The 22,134-nt window shown below is 44.7% G+C and overlaps 1 protein-coding gene across 5 annotated transcripts in view; it reads left to right on the plus strand.

Moving 5' to 3' along the window:
* The window catches only part of CLEC16A (C-type lectin domain containing 16A), a 223,008-nt gene that overhangs the window by 18,691 nt on the left and 182,183 nt on the right, over positions 1 to 22,134 (plus strand). For all 5 annotated transcript variants that reach the window (XM_079785204.1, XM_079785205.1, XM_079785206.1 and 2 more), the window contains exons 3-9: positions 151 to 284; positions 5,955 to 6,103; positions 8,920 to 9,025; positions 10,949 to 11,072; positions 13,993 to 14,167; positions 15,929 to 15,982; positions 19,483 to 19,596. In XM_079785204.1, coding sequence (XP_079641330.1) covers positions 151 to 284; positions 5,955 to 6,103; positions 8,920 to 9,025; positions 10,949 to 11,072; positions 13,993 to 14,167; positions 15,929 to 15,982; positions 19,483 to 19,596 — 856 coding nt within the window. The remainder of the gene's footprint in view (positions 1 to 150; positions 285 to 5,954; positions 6,104 to 8,919; positions 9,026 to 10,948; positions 11,073 to 13,992; positions 14,168 to 15,928; positions 15,983 to 19,482; positions 19,597 to 22,134) is intronic.

A 22,134-nucleotide genomic window follows, 5' to 3' on the forward strand; every position in this document is an offset into this window, starting at 1 on the left:
AGCTGAGGCTGTGCAGATGGCATGGTCTGGCTGCTCTGCAAATGCCTTTGGGGGCTGGGGGGTGCACGTGTGCTAAGCATGGAACCAGAGGATGATTTGGATTTCTATCTGTGGAAACAAACCACTGACGTTTTCCCATTCTCTCCCCAGCTTCTTCCTGGAGAAGAATATGTTTGTTTTCTTCTTGAACATCCTGCGGCAGAAATCAGGCCGCTATGTGTGCGTTCAGCTGTTGCAGACCTTGAACATCCTCTTTGAGAATATCAGTCACGAGACCTCACTGTGTAAGGACAATCATTGACACCTGCCTCTGCACTGCTGAGAGTTGGCAGCGTGTAATTTGGCGTGATTTTTGTGTTGTTTCTCAAATGTCTGTGTTTGCCATATATCTTAGTGTACTTGGGCTGCTGTGACAAAGTACCCCAGACTGAGTGGCTTAGACAAGAGAAATTTATTTTCTGGAGGCTGGAAATCCAAGATATGCCTTCAGTGGTGGCTTCTGGTGAGGCCTCTTTTCCCAGTTTGCAGATGACTGCCTTCTCATTGTGTCCTCATATGATCTTTCTTCTGTGTGCACACACCACGAGTTCTGGTGTTTCTTCCTTTTCTTTTTTTTTTTTTGTTAATCCTCATCTGAGGATTTTTTTCCCATTGATTTTTTAGAATGAGTAGTAGGGAAGTGGAGGGAGGGAGGGAGGGAGGGAGGGAGAGAGAGAGTGATAGAGACAGAGAGAGAGAGAGAGAGAAACATCGATGTTTCACACACACCCAACCTGGGCCAGGGATTGAACATGCAACCCAGGTATGGGCCCTTGACCAGGAATCGAACCTTCGATCCTTCAGTGTGTGTGGCCGACACTCTAACTAACCACTGTACAACACCGACCAGGCCTGTCTCTTTTCTTATAAGGATACCAAGCTTATTGGATTAGGGCTCTAACCTATGACCTCATTTAGCTTTAATCACCTCCTTAAGGCCCTATATCCAAAACAGTCACATTGGGGGTTAGGGCTTCAACATAGGGATTTTGAGGACACATTTCAGTCCATAACATCATGTTTATTCCTGCTTGGTGGTGCTTTGAATGGCTAAGGGAGAGTCTCTACTGCTGAGTGATTCTGGGGCATTGGCATTTCTTGTTTATAATTTATTACTAAGGAGTTGGAGTCAAATCAGCCAATAGAATAAGCATTGGAAGCAGCCTGGGAGGAAGAACTCAGCCACAAAGCTTGCAGGGTGTGGGCTTTGGCACCTGCCCGACTGGCACCTGTATGACTCAGAGCTTATTCCCTGCCCCTAAGCCCCTGGTTCTTCATCTAAACCTCCCCAGAGAGGCAGGAGCTGTTGCTGCCCTCATTTAATGCTCAGAGAGTTTGAGTCACTGGCCCAGGTGACAGCTCTAGCAAGGCCAAAATTGAGAAGGGGTTCAATCCAGGTAAGTTATCTCCATCTTACAATGCACAGGACAGCCCCACAGCAAAAGGATTTTATAGCCCACAATGTCAACAGTGCTGAGGGTGAGAAACACTGTTAGCTCCTAATCCTCCATGCTTGACCACTACCTGTCTTATCCAAGGTGACCACACCAAGCCCTAGGCCCTACCCGTAGTAAGTAAGGAAAAGAAGACAAGTGACTGAATGTCTACATCAGAGGCAGGCTCTAGATCCCCAAGATAAGTTTGAAAATAGTTTCTGTTGGGTAGAAGGGGGTAGTGATAGTGTCATTAGCATTCCTTTGGGGAAGGAGGAAGATGTAAGGAAGAGCAATTGAATGGTGACTCTCAGAAGCGACCAGTAGATGGTGCTACTGCTTCAAGATGAATGTGAGTTGACTCTCCCTAAGTGTTCTCTTGTTATCAGCTTTTGTTACACTGGATATGAATTGTGTGGTTTCTGAGAATTCCGAGAGGGCAAGACCCACCTCGGTGGTGCAGGCCCTGGACTCAGACCCATCTAGGCCCCAGGCTGGTTCTGCCACATATTCCCCCAGTGTGCTCCAGGGAGTGAACTCTCCAAGCTGCAGTGGAGATAATCCTAGTACCTGGGAAATGGAGTGGTTTGAGGATTAAGTGTGATAGTGTGTTTGCAGAACATAGTACTGGGTCTGGCAGATAGATGGAAGTGTCCAGAAGAGTTGGTTTTATTATGAAATCTAGCATTCCTTCCAAATGTCTGTTCTGTGGTGACCCTTTCTAAGCCCAGGCTACTCATTAAAGATAGGAGTTGGGACAATTAAAATTCTGGGGTTCCTGGATTAGATGACTTTTCATGTACTGTGTCTAAAAAGGGTGCCCTGCTGTAAGAAACCCAGGCAAATGCCTCCAGCTTTATGGGAATTTCACCAGAGTACTTTTATAAGCCTGCCAAAGTGGAGAAGTCACTTTGTTTGTATAGAACTTGGATTTATGGGGGTAAGAGGATAGATGACTTTTGCTTTTATTTTTATTTTCTAATTATGCAAAGAAAATGTCCTCATTATAAAGCAACAACCAAAAAAAAAAAAAATCAAATATTTCATCCTAGCCGGTATGGCTCAGTGGTTGGGCGTCGACCCATGAACCAGGAGATCATGGTTCAGTTCCTGGTCAGGTCACATGCCCAAGTTGTGGGCTCGATCCCCAGTGGGAGACATGCAGGAGGCAGCCAGCCAATCGATGATTCTCTCTCATCATTGATGTTTCTATCTCTCTCCCTCTCCCTTCCTCTCTCGGAAATCAATAAAAACATATATTTTTTTTAAAAATCAAACATTACAAAATATAGAAAGCAATAGTTCTGTAGAATCTCACCCTACAGTTCAGTCAGATACCATTTTGCTGTTTGTTTTATTTTTCCCCAACCTACCAGTGTATCTTAAACCTTCTGATTGCCTGTTCATGCAACCTTACGTAGTTTGGTTCAAGAGCTGCATTTGCTGGGCCATAACTTACTTAACTTGACCATAGGCATTTAGGTGGTTTCCGGATTTTCACTATTACAAGCAGCCATATCACAGGGGCACCTGTTGGCTGTTGATTTTGGTGACCTAAGTGACAGAAGGCTGAGAGACTGAGATTACTTATAGACTCCTGGGTTTATTATAAAAGGATACCACAGAAAGTCAGCCACACAGTGAGGGGGTAGGAGAAAAAATTCCAGCCGAATAATAGAGGCCCTTCCGCTGCCCCCATGCTGGTCCCCACCACCCACAGAGTCATTTTGTGGAGGCCCTGGAAAAGTCCCTGCTGTAATGATTGGAGCATGTGGCTTTTCCACCTCGAGAATGTAGCCCAGAGGCTCACGTTGCAAGTCTGAAGCTACCAGCATTGGTGTCTGCACCTCTGGTGGCCCGGAAGCCACTAACCAGTCACAACGAAGCTCACCATGACATCTCAACTGTCCCTTCTCCTGCCAGCTCATTTGTCCCCATCGATAGCCAGAATGGCAGAATGAAAAAGAAGTACCCTAGCCATTAGTATCACCTGGACTGCTTGTCAAGATTCTAGGCGGGTAGATTGCAAACTGTTCAAAGCATGGAATACTTGGCAAAAGGAAAAAAAGGAGTGAACTCTTACCACTAGGTGCAGCAACATGGCTAATTCTCAGATATGATGAAAGACGCCAGACAAGAAGCGTGCATACTGTATGATTCCATGCCTATGAAGTTCAAGAACAGGCAAAGCCAGTTAATGATGGAAGTCAGACTAGGGGTTGTCTTTGGAGAGGGGGTAATGACTGGACAAGGTCATGGGGACTTTCTGGGGAGCTGGACATATGCTATGTCTGGTCTGGGTGGTGCTTATTTGCAAAAATTCATCAAGCTAGACACCTAAGATTTGTGAAGTGTGTATATATCAGTTCACAGGTACATGTACTTACCATTCCTATATATGTGCATTTCCACATATATCAAGCCGTACAGTCAAGATTTGTGGAATGTGTACCTCATTTTTAAACACAGTCAGATTCTTGGGTCCTCACCCCAGACACACTGCCTCCTCTCTTGGAGCAGGCGCCAATATCTGCCTCAGTTATTGTTTGATCAAGAAATTTTGACAACCGTTCTAAGATTACAGACTTTGTGGCCTGTTTGTGCAGCCAGAATACCCAGTGTGCATTGAATACAGTGGCTTCTCCGGAGAGCTGGCTTCTGAGGAGGACCCAGCTGTGGCCCCTGCCATAGCCTCTCATGGCCCTGGGCTCCTGGCTGGCTCTTTATATTGTGTTTGGTGATTACAAACAGTCTTTTCAGTAATACTTTGGCCTAAGTTAGGTACCTCTTTGGCACCAAATAGCTTAATGGTTTATTTTCGACTCACCTAAGAGCAACTGTGTTCAGTCCTGGGAATATGGTGGTGGAGACTATGAATCTCCAAATGAAAGTAATAAGTAATGGCAGCTAACATTATTGAGTGCTTATTTTGTGTCTCTCACTGTTCTTAGTGCTTTTTGCGTATTATCTTTAATTCTCAGAACAGCCCCGTGAGGAAGGTATTGTTATTTTAGTTTTCAAACAAGAAGACTGGGGAGTGGTGAGGGTAAGCGGTTTGCTCAAGGTCACCCAGCTAGGATGTGGCAGAGGCAGTGTGGATCCAAGTCCATGTTTAACCCAGTGTCTCACACACGAGGTGGTGGGAAGCCCTGTAGGGTTTCTTAACACAGAGTCTCTGGCCTACCCCCAGAGATGTGAGTGGGGTCAGGAATGGGCCCAGGATCCAGCATGTCTGACTAGCTCTGGGTGATGCCGTGCTGCTACTCCGAGGACCACACTCTGAGCCACTCCACTCTCCTGCCTTGTGTGTCTGCCTGTAGGTGCAGGTGTTGATCGTGTTCTGCCTTTAACCATTTGTGGGGAAGCAGCTGGGGTGGTGCAGAGCTCACAAGCTGGCAGCCCAGAGGACAGACAGGATACAGCAGAGCCTGCTTTGAAGGGTGGCTGGTGAGGACTTAAGAGGAGGGCCCAATGCCAAGGTCACGAACTATAGAGGCCCATGGGCCACAGCTGGTCTACAGACTTGTGTTTTCAGGCCAGCACAGCTTTAAAAAACAGCCAATCTAGTGGCCAACATTGCACATTCAGGAGATGCAGCATTAAAATCTGTGTTACCCAGCTTCCTTTGCATAATTGGGAGCTCTCACCATGCTGAACCTGCATTTCTGAAGGGGCCAGGAGTTGGGAGCTTCGAGAGGGTAGCTGTTCTTCAGTTGGCCCCAGTGCCTCCAGGCCCTCATTGTTGACCCCCATTAGTGATGATATTAACACAGGCTTTGACATGGGACCTTGGTTCGAGTTCCACCTCTGCAACTTTCTGTTTCTTGGGGCAAATTAATCAACCTCTCTGAGCTTTTTTTTACTCATCTGCAAAATGGGAAGAATGAGACCTACTCTGCAGTATCGTTGTGACAGTTATAGTGTAAAGCATTCAGCCTGATGCTGGGCATGTAGTAGAGGTTCAGCATAAAGTGGCTTTTATGAAAAGCTATAAAAGCTATATAGGGAGAAAAAACAACAACATTTGTGTGAGGCCCTTTGTGGCATTCAGGATGATGGGGTGACTTTTGAGGGCAAAATGGGGAAGCTTTTTATAAAATACAGTGCTTTTCCCCCCTCATCCGTAGGTTGTGAAATGCCCACGCACCAACTCATTTGTCCCACTCCCAGCTCTGTGTTGAATTGTGCCGGCAATGAAGAAAATGTTCAAGGGTTCTTTTCTGCTTGGTGTGGGAGGGTGGGGTACCCCGGGGTTTTCTCTGGCATTGCTTTTGAACTTTCTGGTAACTACGCGTAGTGGCTGATTTCTTTGCTGGCTAAAGGTTAAGGTGCTCTCTGTTAGCTTGTTTAACCCCACCCACGCAGAAGGTTGACTGGTTTGTGTATATTCATATGGTCATCTGCTTGTTACCTGACTTTCTCTACTTGTCTATCCTCCAGCACGAATTAACCTGTTCTTTTGTTTTGTTTTTCTCCCTCTAGATTATTTGCTCTCTAATAATTATGTAAATTCTATCATTGTCCATAAGTTTGACTTTTCCGATGAAGAGATTATGGCGTATTATATATCATTCCTGAAAACACTTTCGTTAAAACTCAACAACCACACTGTCCATTTTTTTTACAATGAGGTAAGTGACTGCCGGGGAGGTGCATTTGGATGCAAAGCCAGCTGGTCAGAGCAGCACCTTCTGTCTGGGAGGCCTCCTGTCTGTTTACAAAGCACTTACTTATGTGCTTGTTCTTTCTCATTTCCATAGCAACACTGCTTGGCCTTGGCATGCTTACATTTTTTAATTTAATAAATTACCTTTCCATTTCTTATGTAAAATTCAATTATTGTAAACTGAGAGCGGTATACTTGGCAGGGAGAAGTGCATGGAAGTTGACTTGGGGGTGGTGTTACCCTGTGGGGAAAACAGGAAGTCCAGTCAGACCCAGTTTTGCCACTACCCTGCTGTGTGACCTTAGAGAAGTCCCAGTCCTCTAAGCCTCCGTTTCTTCCTGTGAGAGATGGGGATGATAATATATACCTTGTAGGGTTTTTATAGGGATTGAATTAAATGAGATGATACCCGCAAAGCACTTAGTATGTACCTGGCTCCCTAAAGTTGTAGCTATTCTGTTAAAAGTATATAGATTTTTTCATTGATTTCAGAGAGAGAGAAAAAAAAAAACAACCCATCAATATGAGAGTAAATCACTGACCGGCTGCCTCCTGCACACTTCCCACTGGGGATCGAGCCCGCAACCCAGGCATGTACCCTGACTGGGAATCTAACCATCATCTCCTGGCTCATAGGTTGACGCTCAACCATTGAGCCACACCAGCCGTGTGTTATTGCTGTTCTTTAGAAGTTAACATCCCTAGTAATCCTTGGGAGAATTACTAAAAATTTAAGAAAATAAATTGCTATTGTTCTCACAATTAAAAGTAGCTTGAACAATAAAGTCAATTTATCTCATACCAAAAGGTACAGATGCCAGCTGTCCTGGGGCTGGTTCATCCTGTGGCTAACCTTTTCCATCTTCCTGCTCTGCTAACCATACAGTTGGCATCTTACCTCAGGCGCGACCCTCATGATCTCAGAACGGCTGCAGCAGCTCCAAACCTCACATGCTCACATGCCACTGCTGAAAAGCCTGATGAGATCACTTTCCTTTTTGGTCTCTTTAACTTCCAAAAACCTTCTTTTCCAGAAGCCTCCCAGCAGACTTCCTCTCATGTCTCTCTGGTCAGAATTGTGTCGCATTGATCACACAGTATGTCTAGAATTTGGGGTGGCCTGGCAGAGCATTTCTGGCTTGATATCTTGTGACGCGGCATCATCTGAAGGCTGGAATTAGGGTTGGAATTTCTGTTTCCAGGGTGGCTTGCTCATACAGCTGGCCAGTTGGTGCTGGCTTCCCCTAGAATGAATGATCCAAGAGACCAAGGCAACCTGGAATACATTTTATGACCCATCCTCAGAAGTCACACACCATCACTTTTGCCGTATTCTTTAGGCCGTAAGGAGAGCCTGATTCAGTGTAGGAGAGGACGACATAAGTGTGTGAATACGGGAGGTCAGGATCATTGGGCCATCTTGGAGGCCAGCTATCACAACCACTTGCTGTTTGCATGGCAGGTGTCTTCTGATTGGTGGTTACATATGCTGTGAAGCCTCATATCTAAAGTCAGATCATAGTCCCAAACATAGCCTTTGAGTTTGAGCAGAGTCCATCTAGCTATTTCCATATGATGCGGCAACAGTGGCCTGAACCTTGATTTTGTTTGTCTAGATTGGTAGTGGGGAAGAGCTGGCCTCAAAGGGAAGAATACTAACTGCCAATCACACTAACTGTGGCAATTTGAAAAATCAACATTGTGTGGCCCAGTACCTGCCACATAGTAGGTGCTCAATAAACATGTTTAGAGACCACTAAGATGACATTAGCATTCTCTGAGGGGCTCTTCCGGGTGGAAGAAAACCCACCTCCAAAGTTCAGATCAGAGAGAGAAACACTATCCCTCCACTCAGGTGCACCTGGGCTTCTGTGCACCCAGCTAAGAGGGCAGGACACTGGGATTCTGGGGCCAGAGTGATGCTTCTGGAAGACGATCCTGCTGGTCATCAGAGGAGTGGTGGGAACCTCATTGTTGAGATGGGCTTGGTTTCCTCTTTTATGTGGGCCAGTACAGTAGCTTCCAAATTGTTAACTGTACACTTGACTTCTAGTGCTCAAAGTCGTGTTTTTCTTATTAGACACTTGTCACCTCGCTGGAGGTGGCCTCGTCCCCACTCCCTCACTGCCGTGAGTGCTCCTCAGTTGGCTCTGGAGCCTGTGGGAGAAGTGGCCAGAAGACGGCAGCCGAGTACGCCACCTTTCTCTTCTAGGCCCTTTTCAGTGGAGTGCTGTGGTTCTGAACTATTTTGTCTGTTCTGATCCCTTTTTAATGTTAGAATATTCCTAAGACCCTCCTCCTCCATGATATTGTATACACTTTTAGTATTTCCAAATAGAGGAAAACTTGACATTTGCCTTTTTTTTTTTTTAGCAGCATCTAATAATAACCAGCATTACTACTGAGTACTTATTACGTATCAGGTGCTGGAGTTAGCATTGTGTTAGAAGTAACCTCATTTATTCCTGGCAGTTATGAAGTGGGAATTATTATCCCCATTTTCTAGATGAAGAAATAGAGGCTTAGAAATATTACATCACATAGCTAAGAAGTGGTAGAACAGATCATTAGCCGGGGTCTGGACCATTTTCTATTCCATGATCTCCCTTCTCCATTCCTTCCCACATTCCCCATTGGGAGTGAACCATCGGCTTAACGTCCATGTTGGTAATATTTTTGGGGGTCTTTGACTGATGTCTGTGATAGGATTCAGAAAGCTGGGGTGGGGGCAGGCCTTTCTTATGGGTTTGTAACTCCTTTTTGGTACTTCTTTTGTTTTAGCACACTAATGACTTTGCCCTGTACACAGAAGCCATCAAATTTTTTAATCACCCTGAAAGCATGGTTAGAATTGCTGTAAGAACCATCACGTTGAACGTCTACAAAGGTAAGTTTTCCTTATGATTTCTGCTTTGGCAGCTAGTGCTCCCTCTCAGGAGCTCGTTTACTATAGCTGTGGTTGCTTGTCTCACAAAGGGTTTGTAGGCATTGAACATTTAGCTGGCCCCTTAAAGAAATTTTGTACCACTGTCTTTTCCCTGCATACTCAGTTTTGTCCCATATTCCAGTGTCATGTAAGTTATCTTAGTGCTAACACAGAAGTAGTAGTGTCCTAAGAGAGGCACATGTGGGACTTGGAGTGGTCATGTGATAATTAGATAAAGCAGAGTTATCTTTTAAATGTTAATTTAAATTTTTTGTTTTGGCCTATAAGATATACTTCCAGGGGGTATGTTATCTTTAAATCATGTATAAAAGCATTTCACATCATGAACAGCAGGGGGCAATATTGTATTCTCAGCCTGCTGCAAAGCCCTCCTTTCTTTCAAGATGAACTTAATACCCAAATCATTGCCTCCAGGAGAAAGGCTACCACAGCTCCCTGCCCAAACCAGCACAAAGGCTGGCTGCACACAAGTCCCCTCCCCCTCCCCCACCTGGAATTGACCCTCAGGGTAATGCCATCTTGTTATTTTCCCTGCAATCACCACACTGATGCTAGGACTGTTTCTCAGGAACCAAAGGGCTTTGACCTTCACAAATTAGGATGTTGTTACTTGAGGTGATCCTAATTGGGAGGGGCGAGAGCTCCTCCGGGACTCACTCCAGCCCAGCTCTGGGATTGTGTTAAATTGAAGAGCTTTTCTCAGAGCTCAGTGGGGCCTATCCAGAGGTCAAAATATGAGGGCCTGGTTAGATGAATCCAGCCCTCAGACAGGTTTTAATTGGCTTAGATATTTTTTGAAAAATTATATAGTTGTCAGTATTTCTTTTTTTTAATCCTCACCCAAGGATATTTTTTCCATTGATTTTCAGACACAGTAGAAAGGAGGGGTGGGAGGGGAAGGGAGGGAGAGAGAAAAACATTGATATGAGAGAGACACATCGATTGGTTGCCTCCTGCATGGGCCTTGACGGGGGCTGGGGGTAAAACCTGCAACCCAGATACATGCCCTGTGACCCTTCGGTGCATAGGCCAACACTCTAACCACTGAGCGACACCAGCCAGGACTATAGTTGCCAGTATTTAAACATTAGAAGATCTTGGGTAATAATCTGGATTTTTGACTTGAAAATGTAGATTTGGCTATTCTGGGCTCACAGTACTGCAGGGTGGTGGTGAACCTGTGCTGAGGAGCAGTTGCCCCCTTTGCAATCATGCTCCCCAGTTCACTGGCCAGGCCTGCTGGCTTCACTCACTGAGTCATCTGCCAGCCTGGCTTCTGAGTTTGCAACCTGCTCCAGGCTGCAATTCTGCTGCCTCCTGTTATCTGTTTTCTCTTGTTCTCTTCTAACCTGTGTCTTTCAGTTTAGATGCCTCCTGCCCTAGCTCTCTCCCTCTGAGCAGCTGTCTCACCATCCCAGTTCCTAACCCTGTTAACCGTTGTCTGTTTTTTGCCTTTCCTTCAATGACGAGTCCCGTGTTCCTTATTCCAGTGTCATGTAAGTTATTAACCTCTGGTTTTTCGCTTTCTTAACTTATCATTACATATATACACAGGAAACTTGCTTAAGAATGTAGCTTTCATTGTAGTCTAGCTAAACACACCGCTGATAAGTAGGCTTTCTAATGCACTATTAAAGTTGAACTCAATTAATTTTATTAATCATAAAAATAGTGTAAGAACTGCCTTAACAAGTATAGTTTTATGAATAAAATAACCATTTTCAAGTATTTTCAGGGAAAACAGAAAAGATTCAGATAATAGTAGCTGACTTTTTCATTATGGTTTCTTTTTTTTTTAAATCTCCCCCAAGTTATTTTTGGTAGCTTGACTCTTTTTTTCTCTTCTTTTGTGAATTTTCCCAGTGGATAACCAGGCCATGCTACATTATATCAGAGATAAAACTGCTGTCCCTTACTTCTCCAATTTGGTCTGGTTCATCGGGAGCCACGTGATCGAACTTGATAACTGTGTGCAGACTGATGAGGAGTAAGTGACCTTGTGGGGTACTTGTTAGGTAGACAGAGTGATTAGGGGAGAATTTCCTTTTCATCGAGGAAAATACACATTAGAACAAAACTTACTTGCTTATGGATAGGCATAATATGGACTTCCATACTCTGAAAGGTTCCACCCGTCTACTTTTTATAATAGTGGAAAACTGGAGACAACTCAGATACCTTCCAGAGAGGATGAGGGTTAGTAAATTCAGTACACCTGTAGATGGGTGATAGGCAGCTGGTAAAAAGATAAAAGTGATCTGTCAGCTGGTGAATGAATTAAAAAAATGCATTTGCATACACTGGACTAGTATTCGGCAATAAAAAGGAATGAAGCACTCATACATGCTGCACCATGGATGAACCTGAAATGCATTATGCTCAGTGAAAGAAGTCAGACACAAAGGACCACGTATTGTATAATTGCATTTATATGAAATGTCCAGAATAGGCAAATCCATAGAGACAGAGAGTAGATTAGTGTTTTGTAGGACTGAAGGCAGGGGCTTTATGGGGGAATTGGGAAGTAACTGGCTATGAGTATAGGTCTTTTTGAGGGGAGGGGATAAAAAACGTTCTAAAATTGATTGTGATGATGCTTGGATAACTTTACAAATACACTAAACCCATTAAATTTTGTGATTTAAATGGGCAAATTTTACAGTATGTGAATTATATCTCAGTGTATCTGTTTTTGTTTGTTTGTGGTTTTTTTTTAAAGATGATGATGGTAATTTGGGCCCTAGAGTAATGAATAGAAATTCCAGAGAAAGATTTCTCCAACCCGGGACTCTTGGTCTCTTGAACTAGCTAATTTTCTGTTGTGGGGCTGTCCTGTGCATTGTAAGCTGTTTAGCAGCATCCGTGGCCTCTACCCACTAGATGCCAGTAGCACTCTTTTTGCAGTTGTGACAACCAAACATATCTCCAGACATTGCCAAATGTCTCCTTTAAGATTGCTGTCAGTTGAGAACCACTGTTCCAGAGTGACAGCTTTGCACAGACTAGTGAGAGGCACACCCAGAAGGGGTCGGGGCGATAAGGGGACTCTGGAAGGAGGTCCTCTAGGGGGAGGGGACTAGAGAGAGAGCTTAGTAGATCTCATGTTGACAAAGAAGCAAGGAGGGGTGGGAGCGGTCGGGGAGAGGTCAATGGGGGGAAAGGTGACATATGTAATACTTGAAACAATAATGAATTTAAATTAAAACTTTTTTTAAAAAAAGCAAGGAAAGGTGGATGGCAAATCTGATGGGGCAATTTCATATGGATATGAGCAGGTGTAGATATGAAACATAAGGAGGCAGTTAACTCCAGAGAGAGAACAGGTTATACAAGGAAGGAAATGAACCCCTAGTCCTCTGTCTCTGCAGTGAATGGCTGTGATAATGTCAACATCAATTGCCAATGACTGTTGGGGGGAAGGAGCAGAGGGAGCACAAAGGGTTCTGTCATAACATAATGCATAACATTATGCATAGCGGCTCAGTCACAAAATAGAGGTTCTCTCAGATTTTATAGGAATACAGGAGGAACGATCCACAGAAACAACTAAAAGTTAAAAAGCACCTCCTGTGGAGAGTAGGCAGGGGTGGGGGAAGTTGGGCCAGGAGCTGCTACTTTTTTTTTTTTTAATCAGCTTATCATTACTGTTTGATTTTTAAACCCATCTGCATATATTGCTTTGATAAGAGTTTTTTTAAAGTAAAGGTTTAAAAAGTAAAGAGCATTAAGTATCCTGCAGAAGAAAAATTTCCACAGTATCTTAAGTGGGATAAAGCTTGTGAAAGGTGTATAAATGTTCTAGGTCTCAGGTGGGCTGTGGGTCCATAGGTACTCATTATACGATTATGCTTTAAACATGTATTTGGCATAAATACTTACTAATATATTATTAAGTATAATAAAGGATGATTATCGAAAGATATATAAAAGAAGCAAAATTGATCCCGATTTTAAAGCAGAGATGGTTAGATGGATAGAATACAACACCTGCCTTTTAAGTGTGAATACAACACCTGCCTTTTAAGTGTGACTGTGGGGAGACAGAAATGTGGAGAAACAGGGACACAAGTCTAAAACTATCATCTGTTAGTGGTGGAGCTAGAGGGGACTTTGCTTTTGTTTTTTTCTTTTGTTTTTTGCTTTTATTTTCTTCTTTAATTTTCTTTCTTCTAAAATGGCCATCTATTACTTGAGGAATACCCATAATACAAACAAAATGTCTTACCCTATCTAGATTACTTTTTGCAACAGATACCACTTTAGGGGTGGGGAAAATGAGCCCACCAGCTATTTTAGGATCTCTGCCATCCTTTGTGAGGTTGAGACGGACTCACCCATGGGGCCAACCAGCATGCTATTGCTTCACTGCAAGGAGATAGAGACCTGCTGGGGCCTGAGGTGGCATGTCATGTCCTTGTGCTCTGTCCCACATAAGGTCAGGGCCAGTGGGTCCCACGCAGCTGCTGAGGCCTGCTTTTCTCTTCGAACTCCTAGAGCATTTTAATTAGCAAGGATTTATTGCCCCATTAATACTGCTTATCGTGGGAGCGAGGGGATCTTGCCACATTGGCTAGTGGCTACTCTTGTGAAATGGCTTGCCAAGAGCTTAGCTGGTTTTTTGCTATTTATCCATCTTTTTTTGTGGTGGTGGGGGTGGGGGTGAGTTATGCTGGGGCCCCCAGAGGTGAGGTACCCGAGGAGTCCCCTAAAATCAATACATTAGAGTGGACTAGGCCCTTTTCCCTTTGTGTACCCCATGGTAGGGCAGGATAGATGTTTCTTGAAACAAATTCAGTTATTTGCTGTATGAATGAGTGCACCCAGTGACCTAAGTCTCAGACCATTAATCTAGGCCCAAGGGCTCTGAGCTTTGGATTCCAGACTGAGGTGGTCATTTTTATTGGCAGGCACCGGAATCGAGGAAAACTGAGTGACCTGGTGGCTGAGCACCTGGACCACCTGCACTACCTTAATGACATCCTGATCATCAACTGTGAGTTCCTCAATGACGTGCTCACGGACCACCTGCTCAACAGACTCTTCCTACCCCTCTACGTGTACTCACTGGAGAACCAGGACAAGGTGAGTCTGGGGGCCCGGCCCCATTGCTCTTGCGGGCTTAAGGTCTTCAGAAGGAGGGAAAGACAGTCACCTTGAATAGGGCTGAGCTTTGCAAGGGGCCATAGCTTTGAGCCTGCGAGAGATTCCTTTCAAAGCACACTGGTTTTCTTTTCCTTTCCTCTTATTTCCTGGAAGTAGGGGGAGGGGAGAGGGAGAAGGAGAAAGGAGGGGGGAAGGAGTGTGTGTGTGTGAAGTGGGTAGCTTGTAAAAACTATAAAAGTGAATGAGAAAAGAATACTGACATCAGAATGAAACAGGAAACCTCTATGAATTTAGGTTTTTGGCTTCTGTGCATCCTTCTCTTGTGGTGTTCTCATCCTTGGTAACTTTTTCTGGTAGTTGCCAGGGTTAATCGATTTGGAGAAGATCCAGCCAGCCACAAAACTTTCACAGAATGGACATGAAGGGATGGAACGCACTTCGGAAAAGCTCCCAGGGCAATGACTGTCCCCAGTTAGCAGGCTCAGAGTCCCTCATGGGGAGAATGCCTATTAAAAGTGCACATCCTCAGGTGTAACCCCCTTTTCAGGGATGCTGGTCCAGTGGGTCTGGGATGGACCAGAAATCTCCATATTTAACCTGCCCCCTTCTACCCCCTGGAAATTCTGAGCTGGTAGTTCTCTGCTTCCCCCATGAGAAATGCTGCTTCAGGGAGTGGAGGCATTCTGCCCAGTCCCTCCCAGAGTTAAGGGGCAGAGGCCTCCGCAGGACGTGGGACAGAGCCAGATGTGTCTCACAGGGGTGCAGCTTTCTTTTCGGAGGTAGAAGATGGAGATTCTTACTAAAAATAAGTAAATGGAAGAAAATTGCAACCCTAACCAAGTCTAGCAGAGGCAGCTCTGGGAGGCAGAGAGAAAGCATGGGAAGTGGCTTTTTCAGACCTGGGTTTAAATTCTATCTCTTCCCTTTCCTTACTCTGTGACCTTGGACAAGGCAGTTAACCTCCTTGAGCAAAATGAGGGTCCTGAAGATCCTCTCAGGGTTGGTGGAGCTCGGTGTGGCTCAGTGCAAAGGAGAGGCTTTTCAGAGGCTGTAGTACCCAAGTCTTCCTGCCCCATTTTATTTTATTTTATTTATTTATTTTTTTAAAAATATGTTTTATTGATTTTTTTACAGAGAGGAAGAGAGAGGGATAGAGAGTTAGAAACATCGATGAGAGAGAAACATCGATCAGCTGCCTCTTGCACACCCCCTACTGGGGATGTGCCCGCAACCAAGGTACATGCCCTTGACCGGAATCGAACCCGGGACCCTTGAGTCCCCAGGCCAACGCTCTATCCACTGAGCCAAACCGGTTTCGGCTTCCTGCCCCATTTTAAAAGCTCTTCCTGAGAATAGGGCCCTGGGGAGGGGGGTGGGGGCTTTCCTGGCAGGCTGGGACTTGGGCTCTCCATGTCCCAGCTGGGAAAAATTAACATTCTTGGTAATTTAAGGAGCCAGTTCTTCTTTTGGGTCCAACCTCTAATCCGTGACTAATGATGAAAGATTTTTCAGGTGGAAAAATCATAGTCTTGCAAATGGTATCGAATGGGATTTGGTTGTGAATTTCTTTTGCAGAGTGGACTTTTGACTAGCTAGTGCCAGGCCAGAATAACTCAGGGCCCTGGAGGAAATTAGGGGACAGGGTGCCTCTTCTCCAGACAGATGGCTTTTGGCTGCATGTATTTTGTGCCACTCATTTGTGTGACCTGGACTTCTCTCTGTTTCCCCTCAATATTCAAGGGTGGAGAACGGCCCAAAATCAGCCTGCCGGTTTCGCTCTATCTTCTGTCACAGGTATGTTTGATCATTTGCCTATTTCCCCACCACATGTAGGGGACCTTGGAATGCTGCTGCCCCTCAGAAATTTCCCAGATCACATTGTCCTATCTTCTCTCTCAGTGTTCCCCATCTTGAAATAAGGTAATAAAATAAATGGGGGTTCTATTTTCTAGACACCGAGTAGAGGTGTCAGTATCTTCTTCATGGTAGTGGATGGAAATTTAACAAGAAATGAAAAATAAATCTAACCTGGCACTTAGGTAGTTGAGTTTTACCATGAGGATTGAGGTTTCCAAAACAACCAAGGAGTGTTCTAAATACCCTGGAAATGTGGACTGTCTGGGTTTTATTCATGGCATTTTGAAATAAGCCCCAAATTGCAAGACTATTGTGTGCATACACATAGCGACCCTGGTTTAATAGACTTCCACTAATGAGGCTGTTTTTAAAGGCTTTTGTCATGGTTCTAGTTCCCAGATTACCTTCTGGAAGGTATCTTGTAGCAGCCTCAGTTCCCAGATTTGCATCTTAAGCCAATTTGTCTGCCTCCCCCCCTTAAGTGTGTTTCCTTCTCGTAATTATGTAATATTTACAAGAAGGGAAAAACTCCATGGTGACCCAGTTACATAACTTTAAAAATATTTTTATTACAAGCAGTCCAGACTTTCAGGCCATCTCATTAGACTGTCAAGTAGTCAAATGTTTGACCAGAGCTCTGTTCTCACTTCTGCAAATGGCACAGGCATTTATTTGCTTTGCTGAGAGAACGTCCTTCTAACTTGGTCCCTGGGCCATTTTGAGTTTGAGGTGGGGCTGTCTCCCATTGGCCTGAGGGGAGAGATGCAGACCCGGCCTCCTCCCAGCAACTCAGCCAATCGGGATCTGCAGTGGCCTGCTCACTGTTCACTCCTAGTGTCTTGTTCGGGGACTCTGTTTGCTTGGAGCTCTGCACTGCTGCTCACTCCTTCTGAATGCCCCTCTGTGAAACAGAGCTCAGTGCAAACCCCAGCCTCTCCTGGCAGCTTTTTCCACCACCTCATTACAAATCCGCCAGCATCTCCGCTTGGGATTCTGGGAGTCTGGCAGGACCCGAGCAGGCCAGATGCTCAGCCACAGGAATCTCACAGAACACACCCTCAGGATGCTTCAGCTGTTGGAGCCTTGCACGGGCAGGGTCTCCTCCAAGGGGTGAGGGGTCAGACCACCCCTTTACTCTGAGAATCCCTTTCCTCCTGTTTCTTAGTGAAGGACCAGTAGCTCAGACACCTAATTACTTGTTTCAGTAACACACAAAAAGCACAGCTTGTAATCTGGTGTACCTCAACGTGAGTAACAGAGCCCTTCCTCCCCTGCGTTTTCATTTAGCTTTATTGTAATGTTGCCTAAGTGTGTGAAAACCTTGAAGCAGGTATAAACCCCATGTTCTTAAGCCTTACATCAGATCATCCTTCCCAATTATTTTACAAGCACAGCCACAAAACCAAGAAAATTCACATTAACAACATTAATTTAGTATGACAGGATTCTGTCCTGCTGGAACTACACTGCCACTGGTAAGGAGAGTGTGGTGCAGGTAGGCCGGACCGCTTTTCAAGTCTGGCCCGCAAACACTTCCACACGCCATGCAGTGAGTGGCTCTCCGCTTACTTGTTTTTCTTCATCCAGAGCTCAGGAAGGAATGAGCCCTGGGTGGGTCCACAGGTGGGAATCAGGTGACTTTCGTCCAGTGGGCCCTTAGTTAGGCACTCACTGAATGTGGACTGACTAAAAGAATAACGAAATGATCATTAAGGTCACATTCACATAAGGTGCACAGTAGGTATTTGTGGAATGAATGAACTCAGTGATTGGGATTTGTTTTGTAGTTAAATGTGGCAATAATTTGGCCATGTGAAGGTGAGAAAACTTACCTACCTCATCATCATCATTGCTAAGGTTGAATGCTTGCCAGAGCCCCGGACATGGGTAAATTCATGTGATCATACTATGTAGTCTCTATGATAGGAAACATGTTTTGTATGTTTCTGTGTGTGTTTTTTAGGTAAGTAGGTAGGTACTACATTTGGTTATTCTGCCTGTACCTTTAATTTGAATTGTATTTATTTTATTTAACAGTATATTCACCCTATTCAAACAATACAAAGTGACATGTAGGGAGGGGTCTCCCTCTGAACCCTGACCCTCCAGGCACCCAGATCCACTGCCCAAAGGCAGCTGGTGTTTCAGTTTCTGCCTTTAATATGTGTGTGTGTGTGTGTGTGTGTGTGTGTTCACTTAAAAATTTTTTTTTAAGTTAAAAAGTTCAGATAGGTAAAAACCAAGTTTCTTTTCTAGTTTTGTTCAGCCCCCTGATTTTTATCCCTGGAGACAACTATAGTTACAGGGTTTTCCTCTGTCCTTCCAGAAATGTTCTCTACCAGGGGTTCTCAACTGGGAGTGATTTCAAAACCTTTCTCCCCACAGGGGATGTTTGGCAATGTCTGGAGATGTTTCTGGTTGTCATAACTGGGGTGGGGAGTGCTACTGGCATCTAGTGGGTAGAGACCAGAGATGCCGCCAGATATCCTACAATGCACAGGACAGCCCCACAATATAGGATTATGGCCTGACAGTAGTGCCGAGGTTTGAAACCTTGTTCCATGTATATACATAAAAACAAATACAAATGTGCGCACACACCCTTTTTATATACAAATAGTAGATAACCCTACATTGTGCTACACCGGTTTGCCTTTCCATTTTAAAGCAAAGTAGCAGGTGTGTCTGAACGAGCTTTGTGAGGCAGTTTTGAATACTCTGATTCCTAAAGCTGTTCCTCTGAATATTGGGCAACAGGGTGGGGTGGTGGGGCCATCCCAGATGGCCCAATGCCTTCTGATTTTGCATCCTGGCACAATTCAGTCTATCTCTGGCTCGTGTGGCTTTTCTTCCCCACAGTTTCCACACCTACCCATACTGCCATGAAATTCTGGTGTGCCGAAGCCCACCGCAGGGGTCAGCGCTCATTCCAGTGGTGGATCTCTGTGCAGCTGATCCTTTGCCAAGTCCTTGATTGGAACAAGACTCACCAGCCCCTTCTTCCCGTATAACTAAAGTATTGGGCCGGTGCCTTTTAATCTTTTCCTAATCGAATTTGACACTGAAATGCCTGTGGAGAGGAAAGAGTGTGCTGGTTTGGCTGCTCCTTCCCCACTGTGCTTTACTTCAGCTGGATTTGGCCTCACCCAGCCATGAGGGACAGTCTTGCTTTTAATGCATTTCCTTCCGCTGAAGAAGAGCAGCCAGCCAAATAGGCAACAGTCTGAATGAAGGGGGCGGTGGGGGAGGGGGGCAACCCTAGAAGGAGAAACGTGTAACTCATTTTTCCTGAATGTCACCCATTCTTTGGATTTTGCATCACAGAGATTGCTACTTAATATGGGGCTGGTGTAGCCCAGTATCGCTGCAGATCAAGAAAGGAAGAGGTTGAAAGACTGCACACTTTAATGCAAATCCCATTTCTTCTTTCTCACCAGGTCTTCCTAATTATACATCATGCACCCCTGGTGAACTCGTTAGCTGAAGTCATTCTGAATGGTGATCTGTCTGAGATGTACGCTAAGACTGAACAGGATGTTCAGAGAAGTTGTGTAAGTCATTAATGTTACGACTGTTTCTAGACCCTGATAAGAAGCCATGGCTCATTTTGTTAACTTGTGTGTTTCTCTAAAACCGGAAACCAACTTTCTGCTTACAGCAACAGTGACGTCTCAACTACTTTGGGATTCAGGGAACCTAATCAGAGTCTTGAAATGAATACCCAGGAAAAGCTGGGGGTCTATACCAAGAATAGATTCAGTGAATGTATGTTATTATTATTTATTTTCAAGAAAAATGATTTTAAATATAATTTTACATGCAATAAACATTAATACTTCAAGAAAAACTATTTAAATATAATGTTACATGCATGATTGTATGTTATTGAACATGGAATTGTACTGCTTTGGGCCTCAGGTTGTATATCTATGAGACACTGTTATGGGGACAAAATGAGAGAATACCTTGCCTAAGACACCAATAGCTATAGAGGCTGGTTATGGGACATCTATGAAGAGATAGGCCCCATCTGAGGGCAGTAAGGGAGTGTTGGGGACTGTAGCAAATTGGAGAGTGTATGCGTCCTTTGTGAGCAGCTGCTGTTCCACCCCAGACTGCAGTCATTCTGCAGGAATATGGATGCAATATTACTAGGTTTTCTCATATTTCCAGAGAAGCTGGAAATCTGCATTTTGATACAAAATCTCCCAGGATTTAAATTATCACTCAACTGTGGCCTAAACAGGACATATGTGGTTTGTGCATGTTTGTGCATTTTGTGCTCTGCCAAAGAAAAACACCGGATGACCAGTATAATGATTTCTGAGGCTTTCCCAGCTTGGCTCCCGTGTATTTTGCCTGCCTTCACTCCTCCCCTCCTGCTCATATGTACTGAGCTCCAGGCTACCTTAGTACTGGTCCAGGTTGCTTTTCCCCAGTGTGCCCATGTTTCTGCTGTTGTACCGGTGTCCTTACCAAACCCCAAATCTGGAAGGCCCTTGCTGCTGGTTCCCTCTTAGCAAAGATCTTATCAGCTTTAAGCAGCTTATGGCAGGCATCTTGTTTGTCGTTGTATCTGCTGCTGTGTGGACTGAGCAGACATATCTAAAATGAGCCCTGAGTGTAGGCACACAGGTAAAAGGCTGGCCTTGCCCTCAGGCAGTCAGCTTTGTTGCCATATCTGAAGGAGTGGGTGGGGGGGATCCTGTTGCATGAAAGGCCAGAACTGTATGGTGTACCATTCATTACAAGAGTCCCCTGTCCTTCTTGTTTTTCTGGTGTAGGATAGCTAAGCCAGGCCATTTTTCTTTAAGGGAGCATTTGAGCCTCTTAAAAGGTTCCCAGAAACTTTCTGTCCTTATTGGTGGTGGCATTAGTTCAACTGTATTGAATGGGGCCTTTTCATGGCCCCTGTGTGGCCCGTCCTCTCTTTGATTCATTCAACAAGTGTTTCTTAAGTCCTTTCTTTGGACCTGGCATCATGCTACTTCTGGGGATATAGAAAATTCTAATAGCCTCTGTCACATTGGAGCTTTACAGTACAGTAGGAGAGACAAATGTTGATCAGTATACAAATAACTGTACTATCTCGAGTCTTCTAAGTGCTCTAAAGAGAAGGTGTAGTGCTTGGTGAGAGGATTTAACCTAGAGATGGTGGGGGTGACAGTGTGGAGCAGAAAACACTCCCTTAATGGTCCTAATGGTCCTTGATCAAGACAACACATGGTCTAGAAAATGTGGAGCTGACTTGATGTTTATGAAGCCAGAGATATTTCTTTGCAGCTTTCCTAAGCTCACTTTTGCAGAACAAATGCAAGTAATGGCGACAGAATCAGCAGGGCTGCTGAGGACCCTGCCAGCCAGCAGGTTATCTTGGGCAAGTTGTTTCATCCCAGATAGAAAACAGGGAGAGCAAGCCCTACTCCAAAGGGCTCTTGGTGAGGATAGGAAGAAAATACACTTAAAGTGCCATCAATTCTGCAGGTTGCAACCCAGTCCTCAGAGTTGTTTGGCTTGGTCTTCATGTGGATAAAAGAAAATTTTATGAATTAAGAAGTTTCACTGAAAATTGATTTCACGATTGTCTTGAACAGTCAGAAAATCTGGTCCCATTGTGCATATGTTTCTGCAGGAAGCATCTCAGAGGCTGCCCCTCACATGAGGCATGTGTTTGCCTTTCAGTTTCCCCAATCCCCACCCCAGCCTGCACTAATTCATACTACATTTACATGAATAACAAGTTAGAATGTATTGGGCCCCTTTGGACTTACTTTCGTCTTGTGATTTCCAGAACCCAAATAGCTGCTAAGGCTTCATCACATAATGTCTTCCTATGTGACACTCACTGCTGAGGTTAGTTAGACTTGGTTTTCCAAGATAGACCCCCAGAGATGGTTGGGGTGCTAGGGTTTGCAGGTGTGTGTGTGTGTGTTTAAATTGATTTTAAAGAGAGGATGAGAGAGAAAGAGAGAGAAGCATTTGATGTGAGAGAGAAACATCAATTGGTTGCCTCCAACACATGCCCTGTTGTCTGGGGGATTGAATCTACAACCTGGGCATGTGCCCTGACTGGGAATTGAACCCGCCAC

The sequence above is a fragment of the Cnephaeus nilssonii genome (genome assembly GCF_951640355.1).
Source record: "Cnephaeus nilssonii genome assembly, chromosome: 2".
In the NCBI taxonomy this organism is placed as follows: Eukaryota; Metazoa; Chordata; class Mammalia; order Chiroptera; family Vespertilionidae; genus Cnephaeus; species Cnephaeus nilssonii.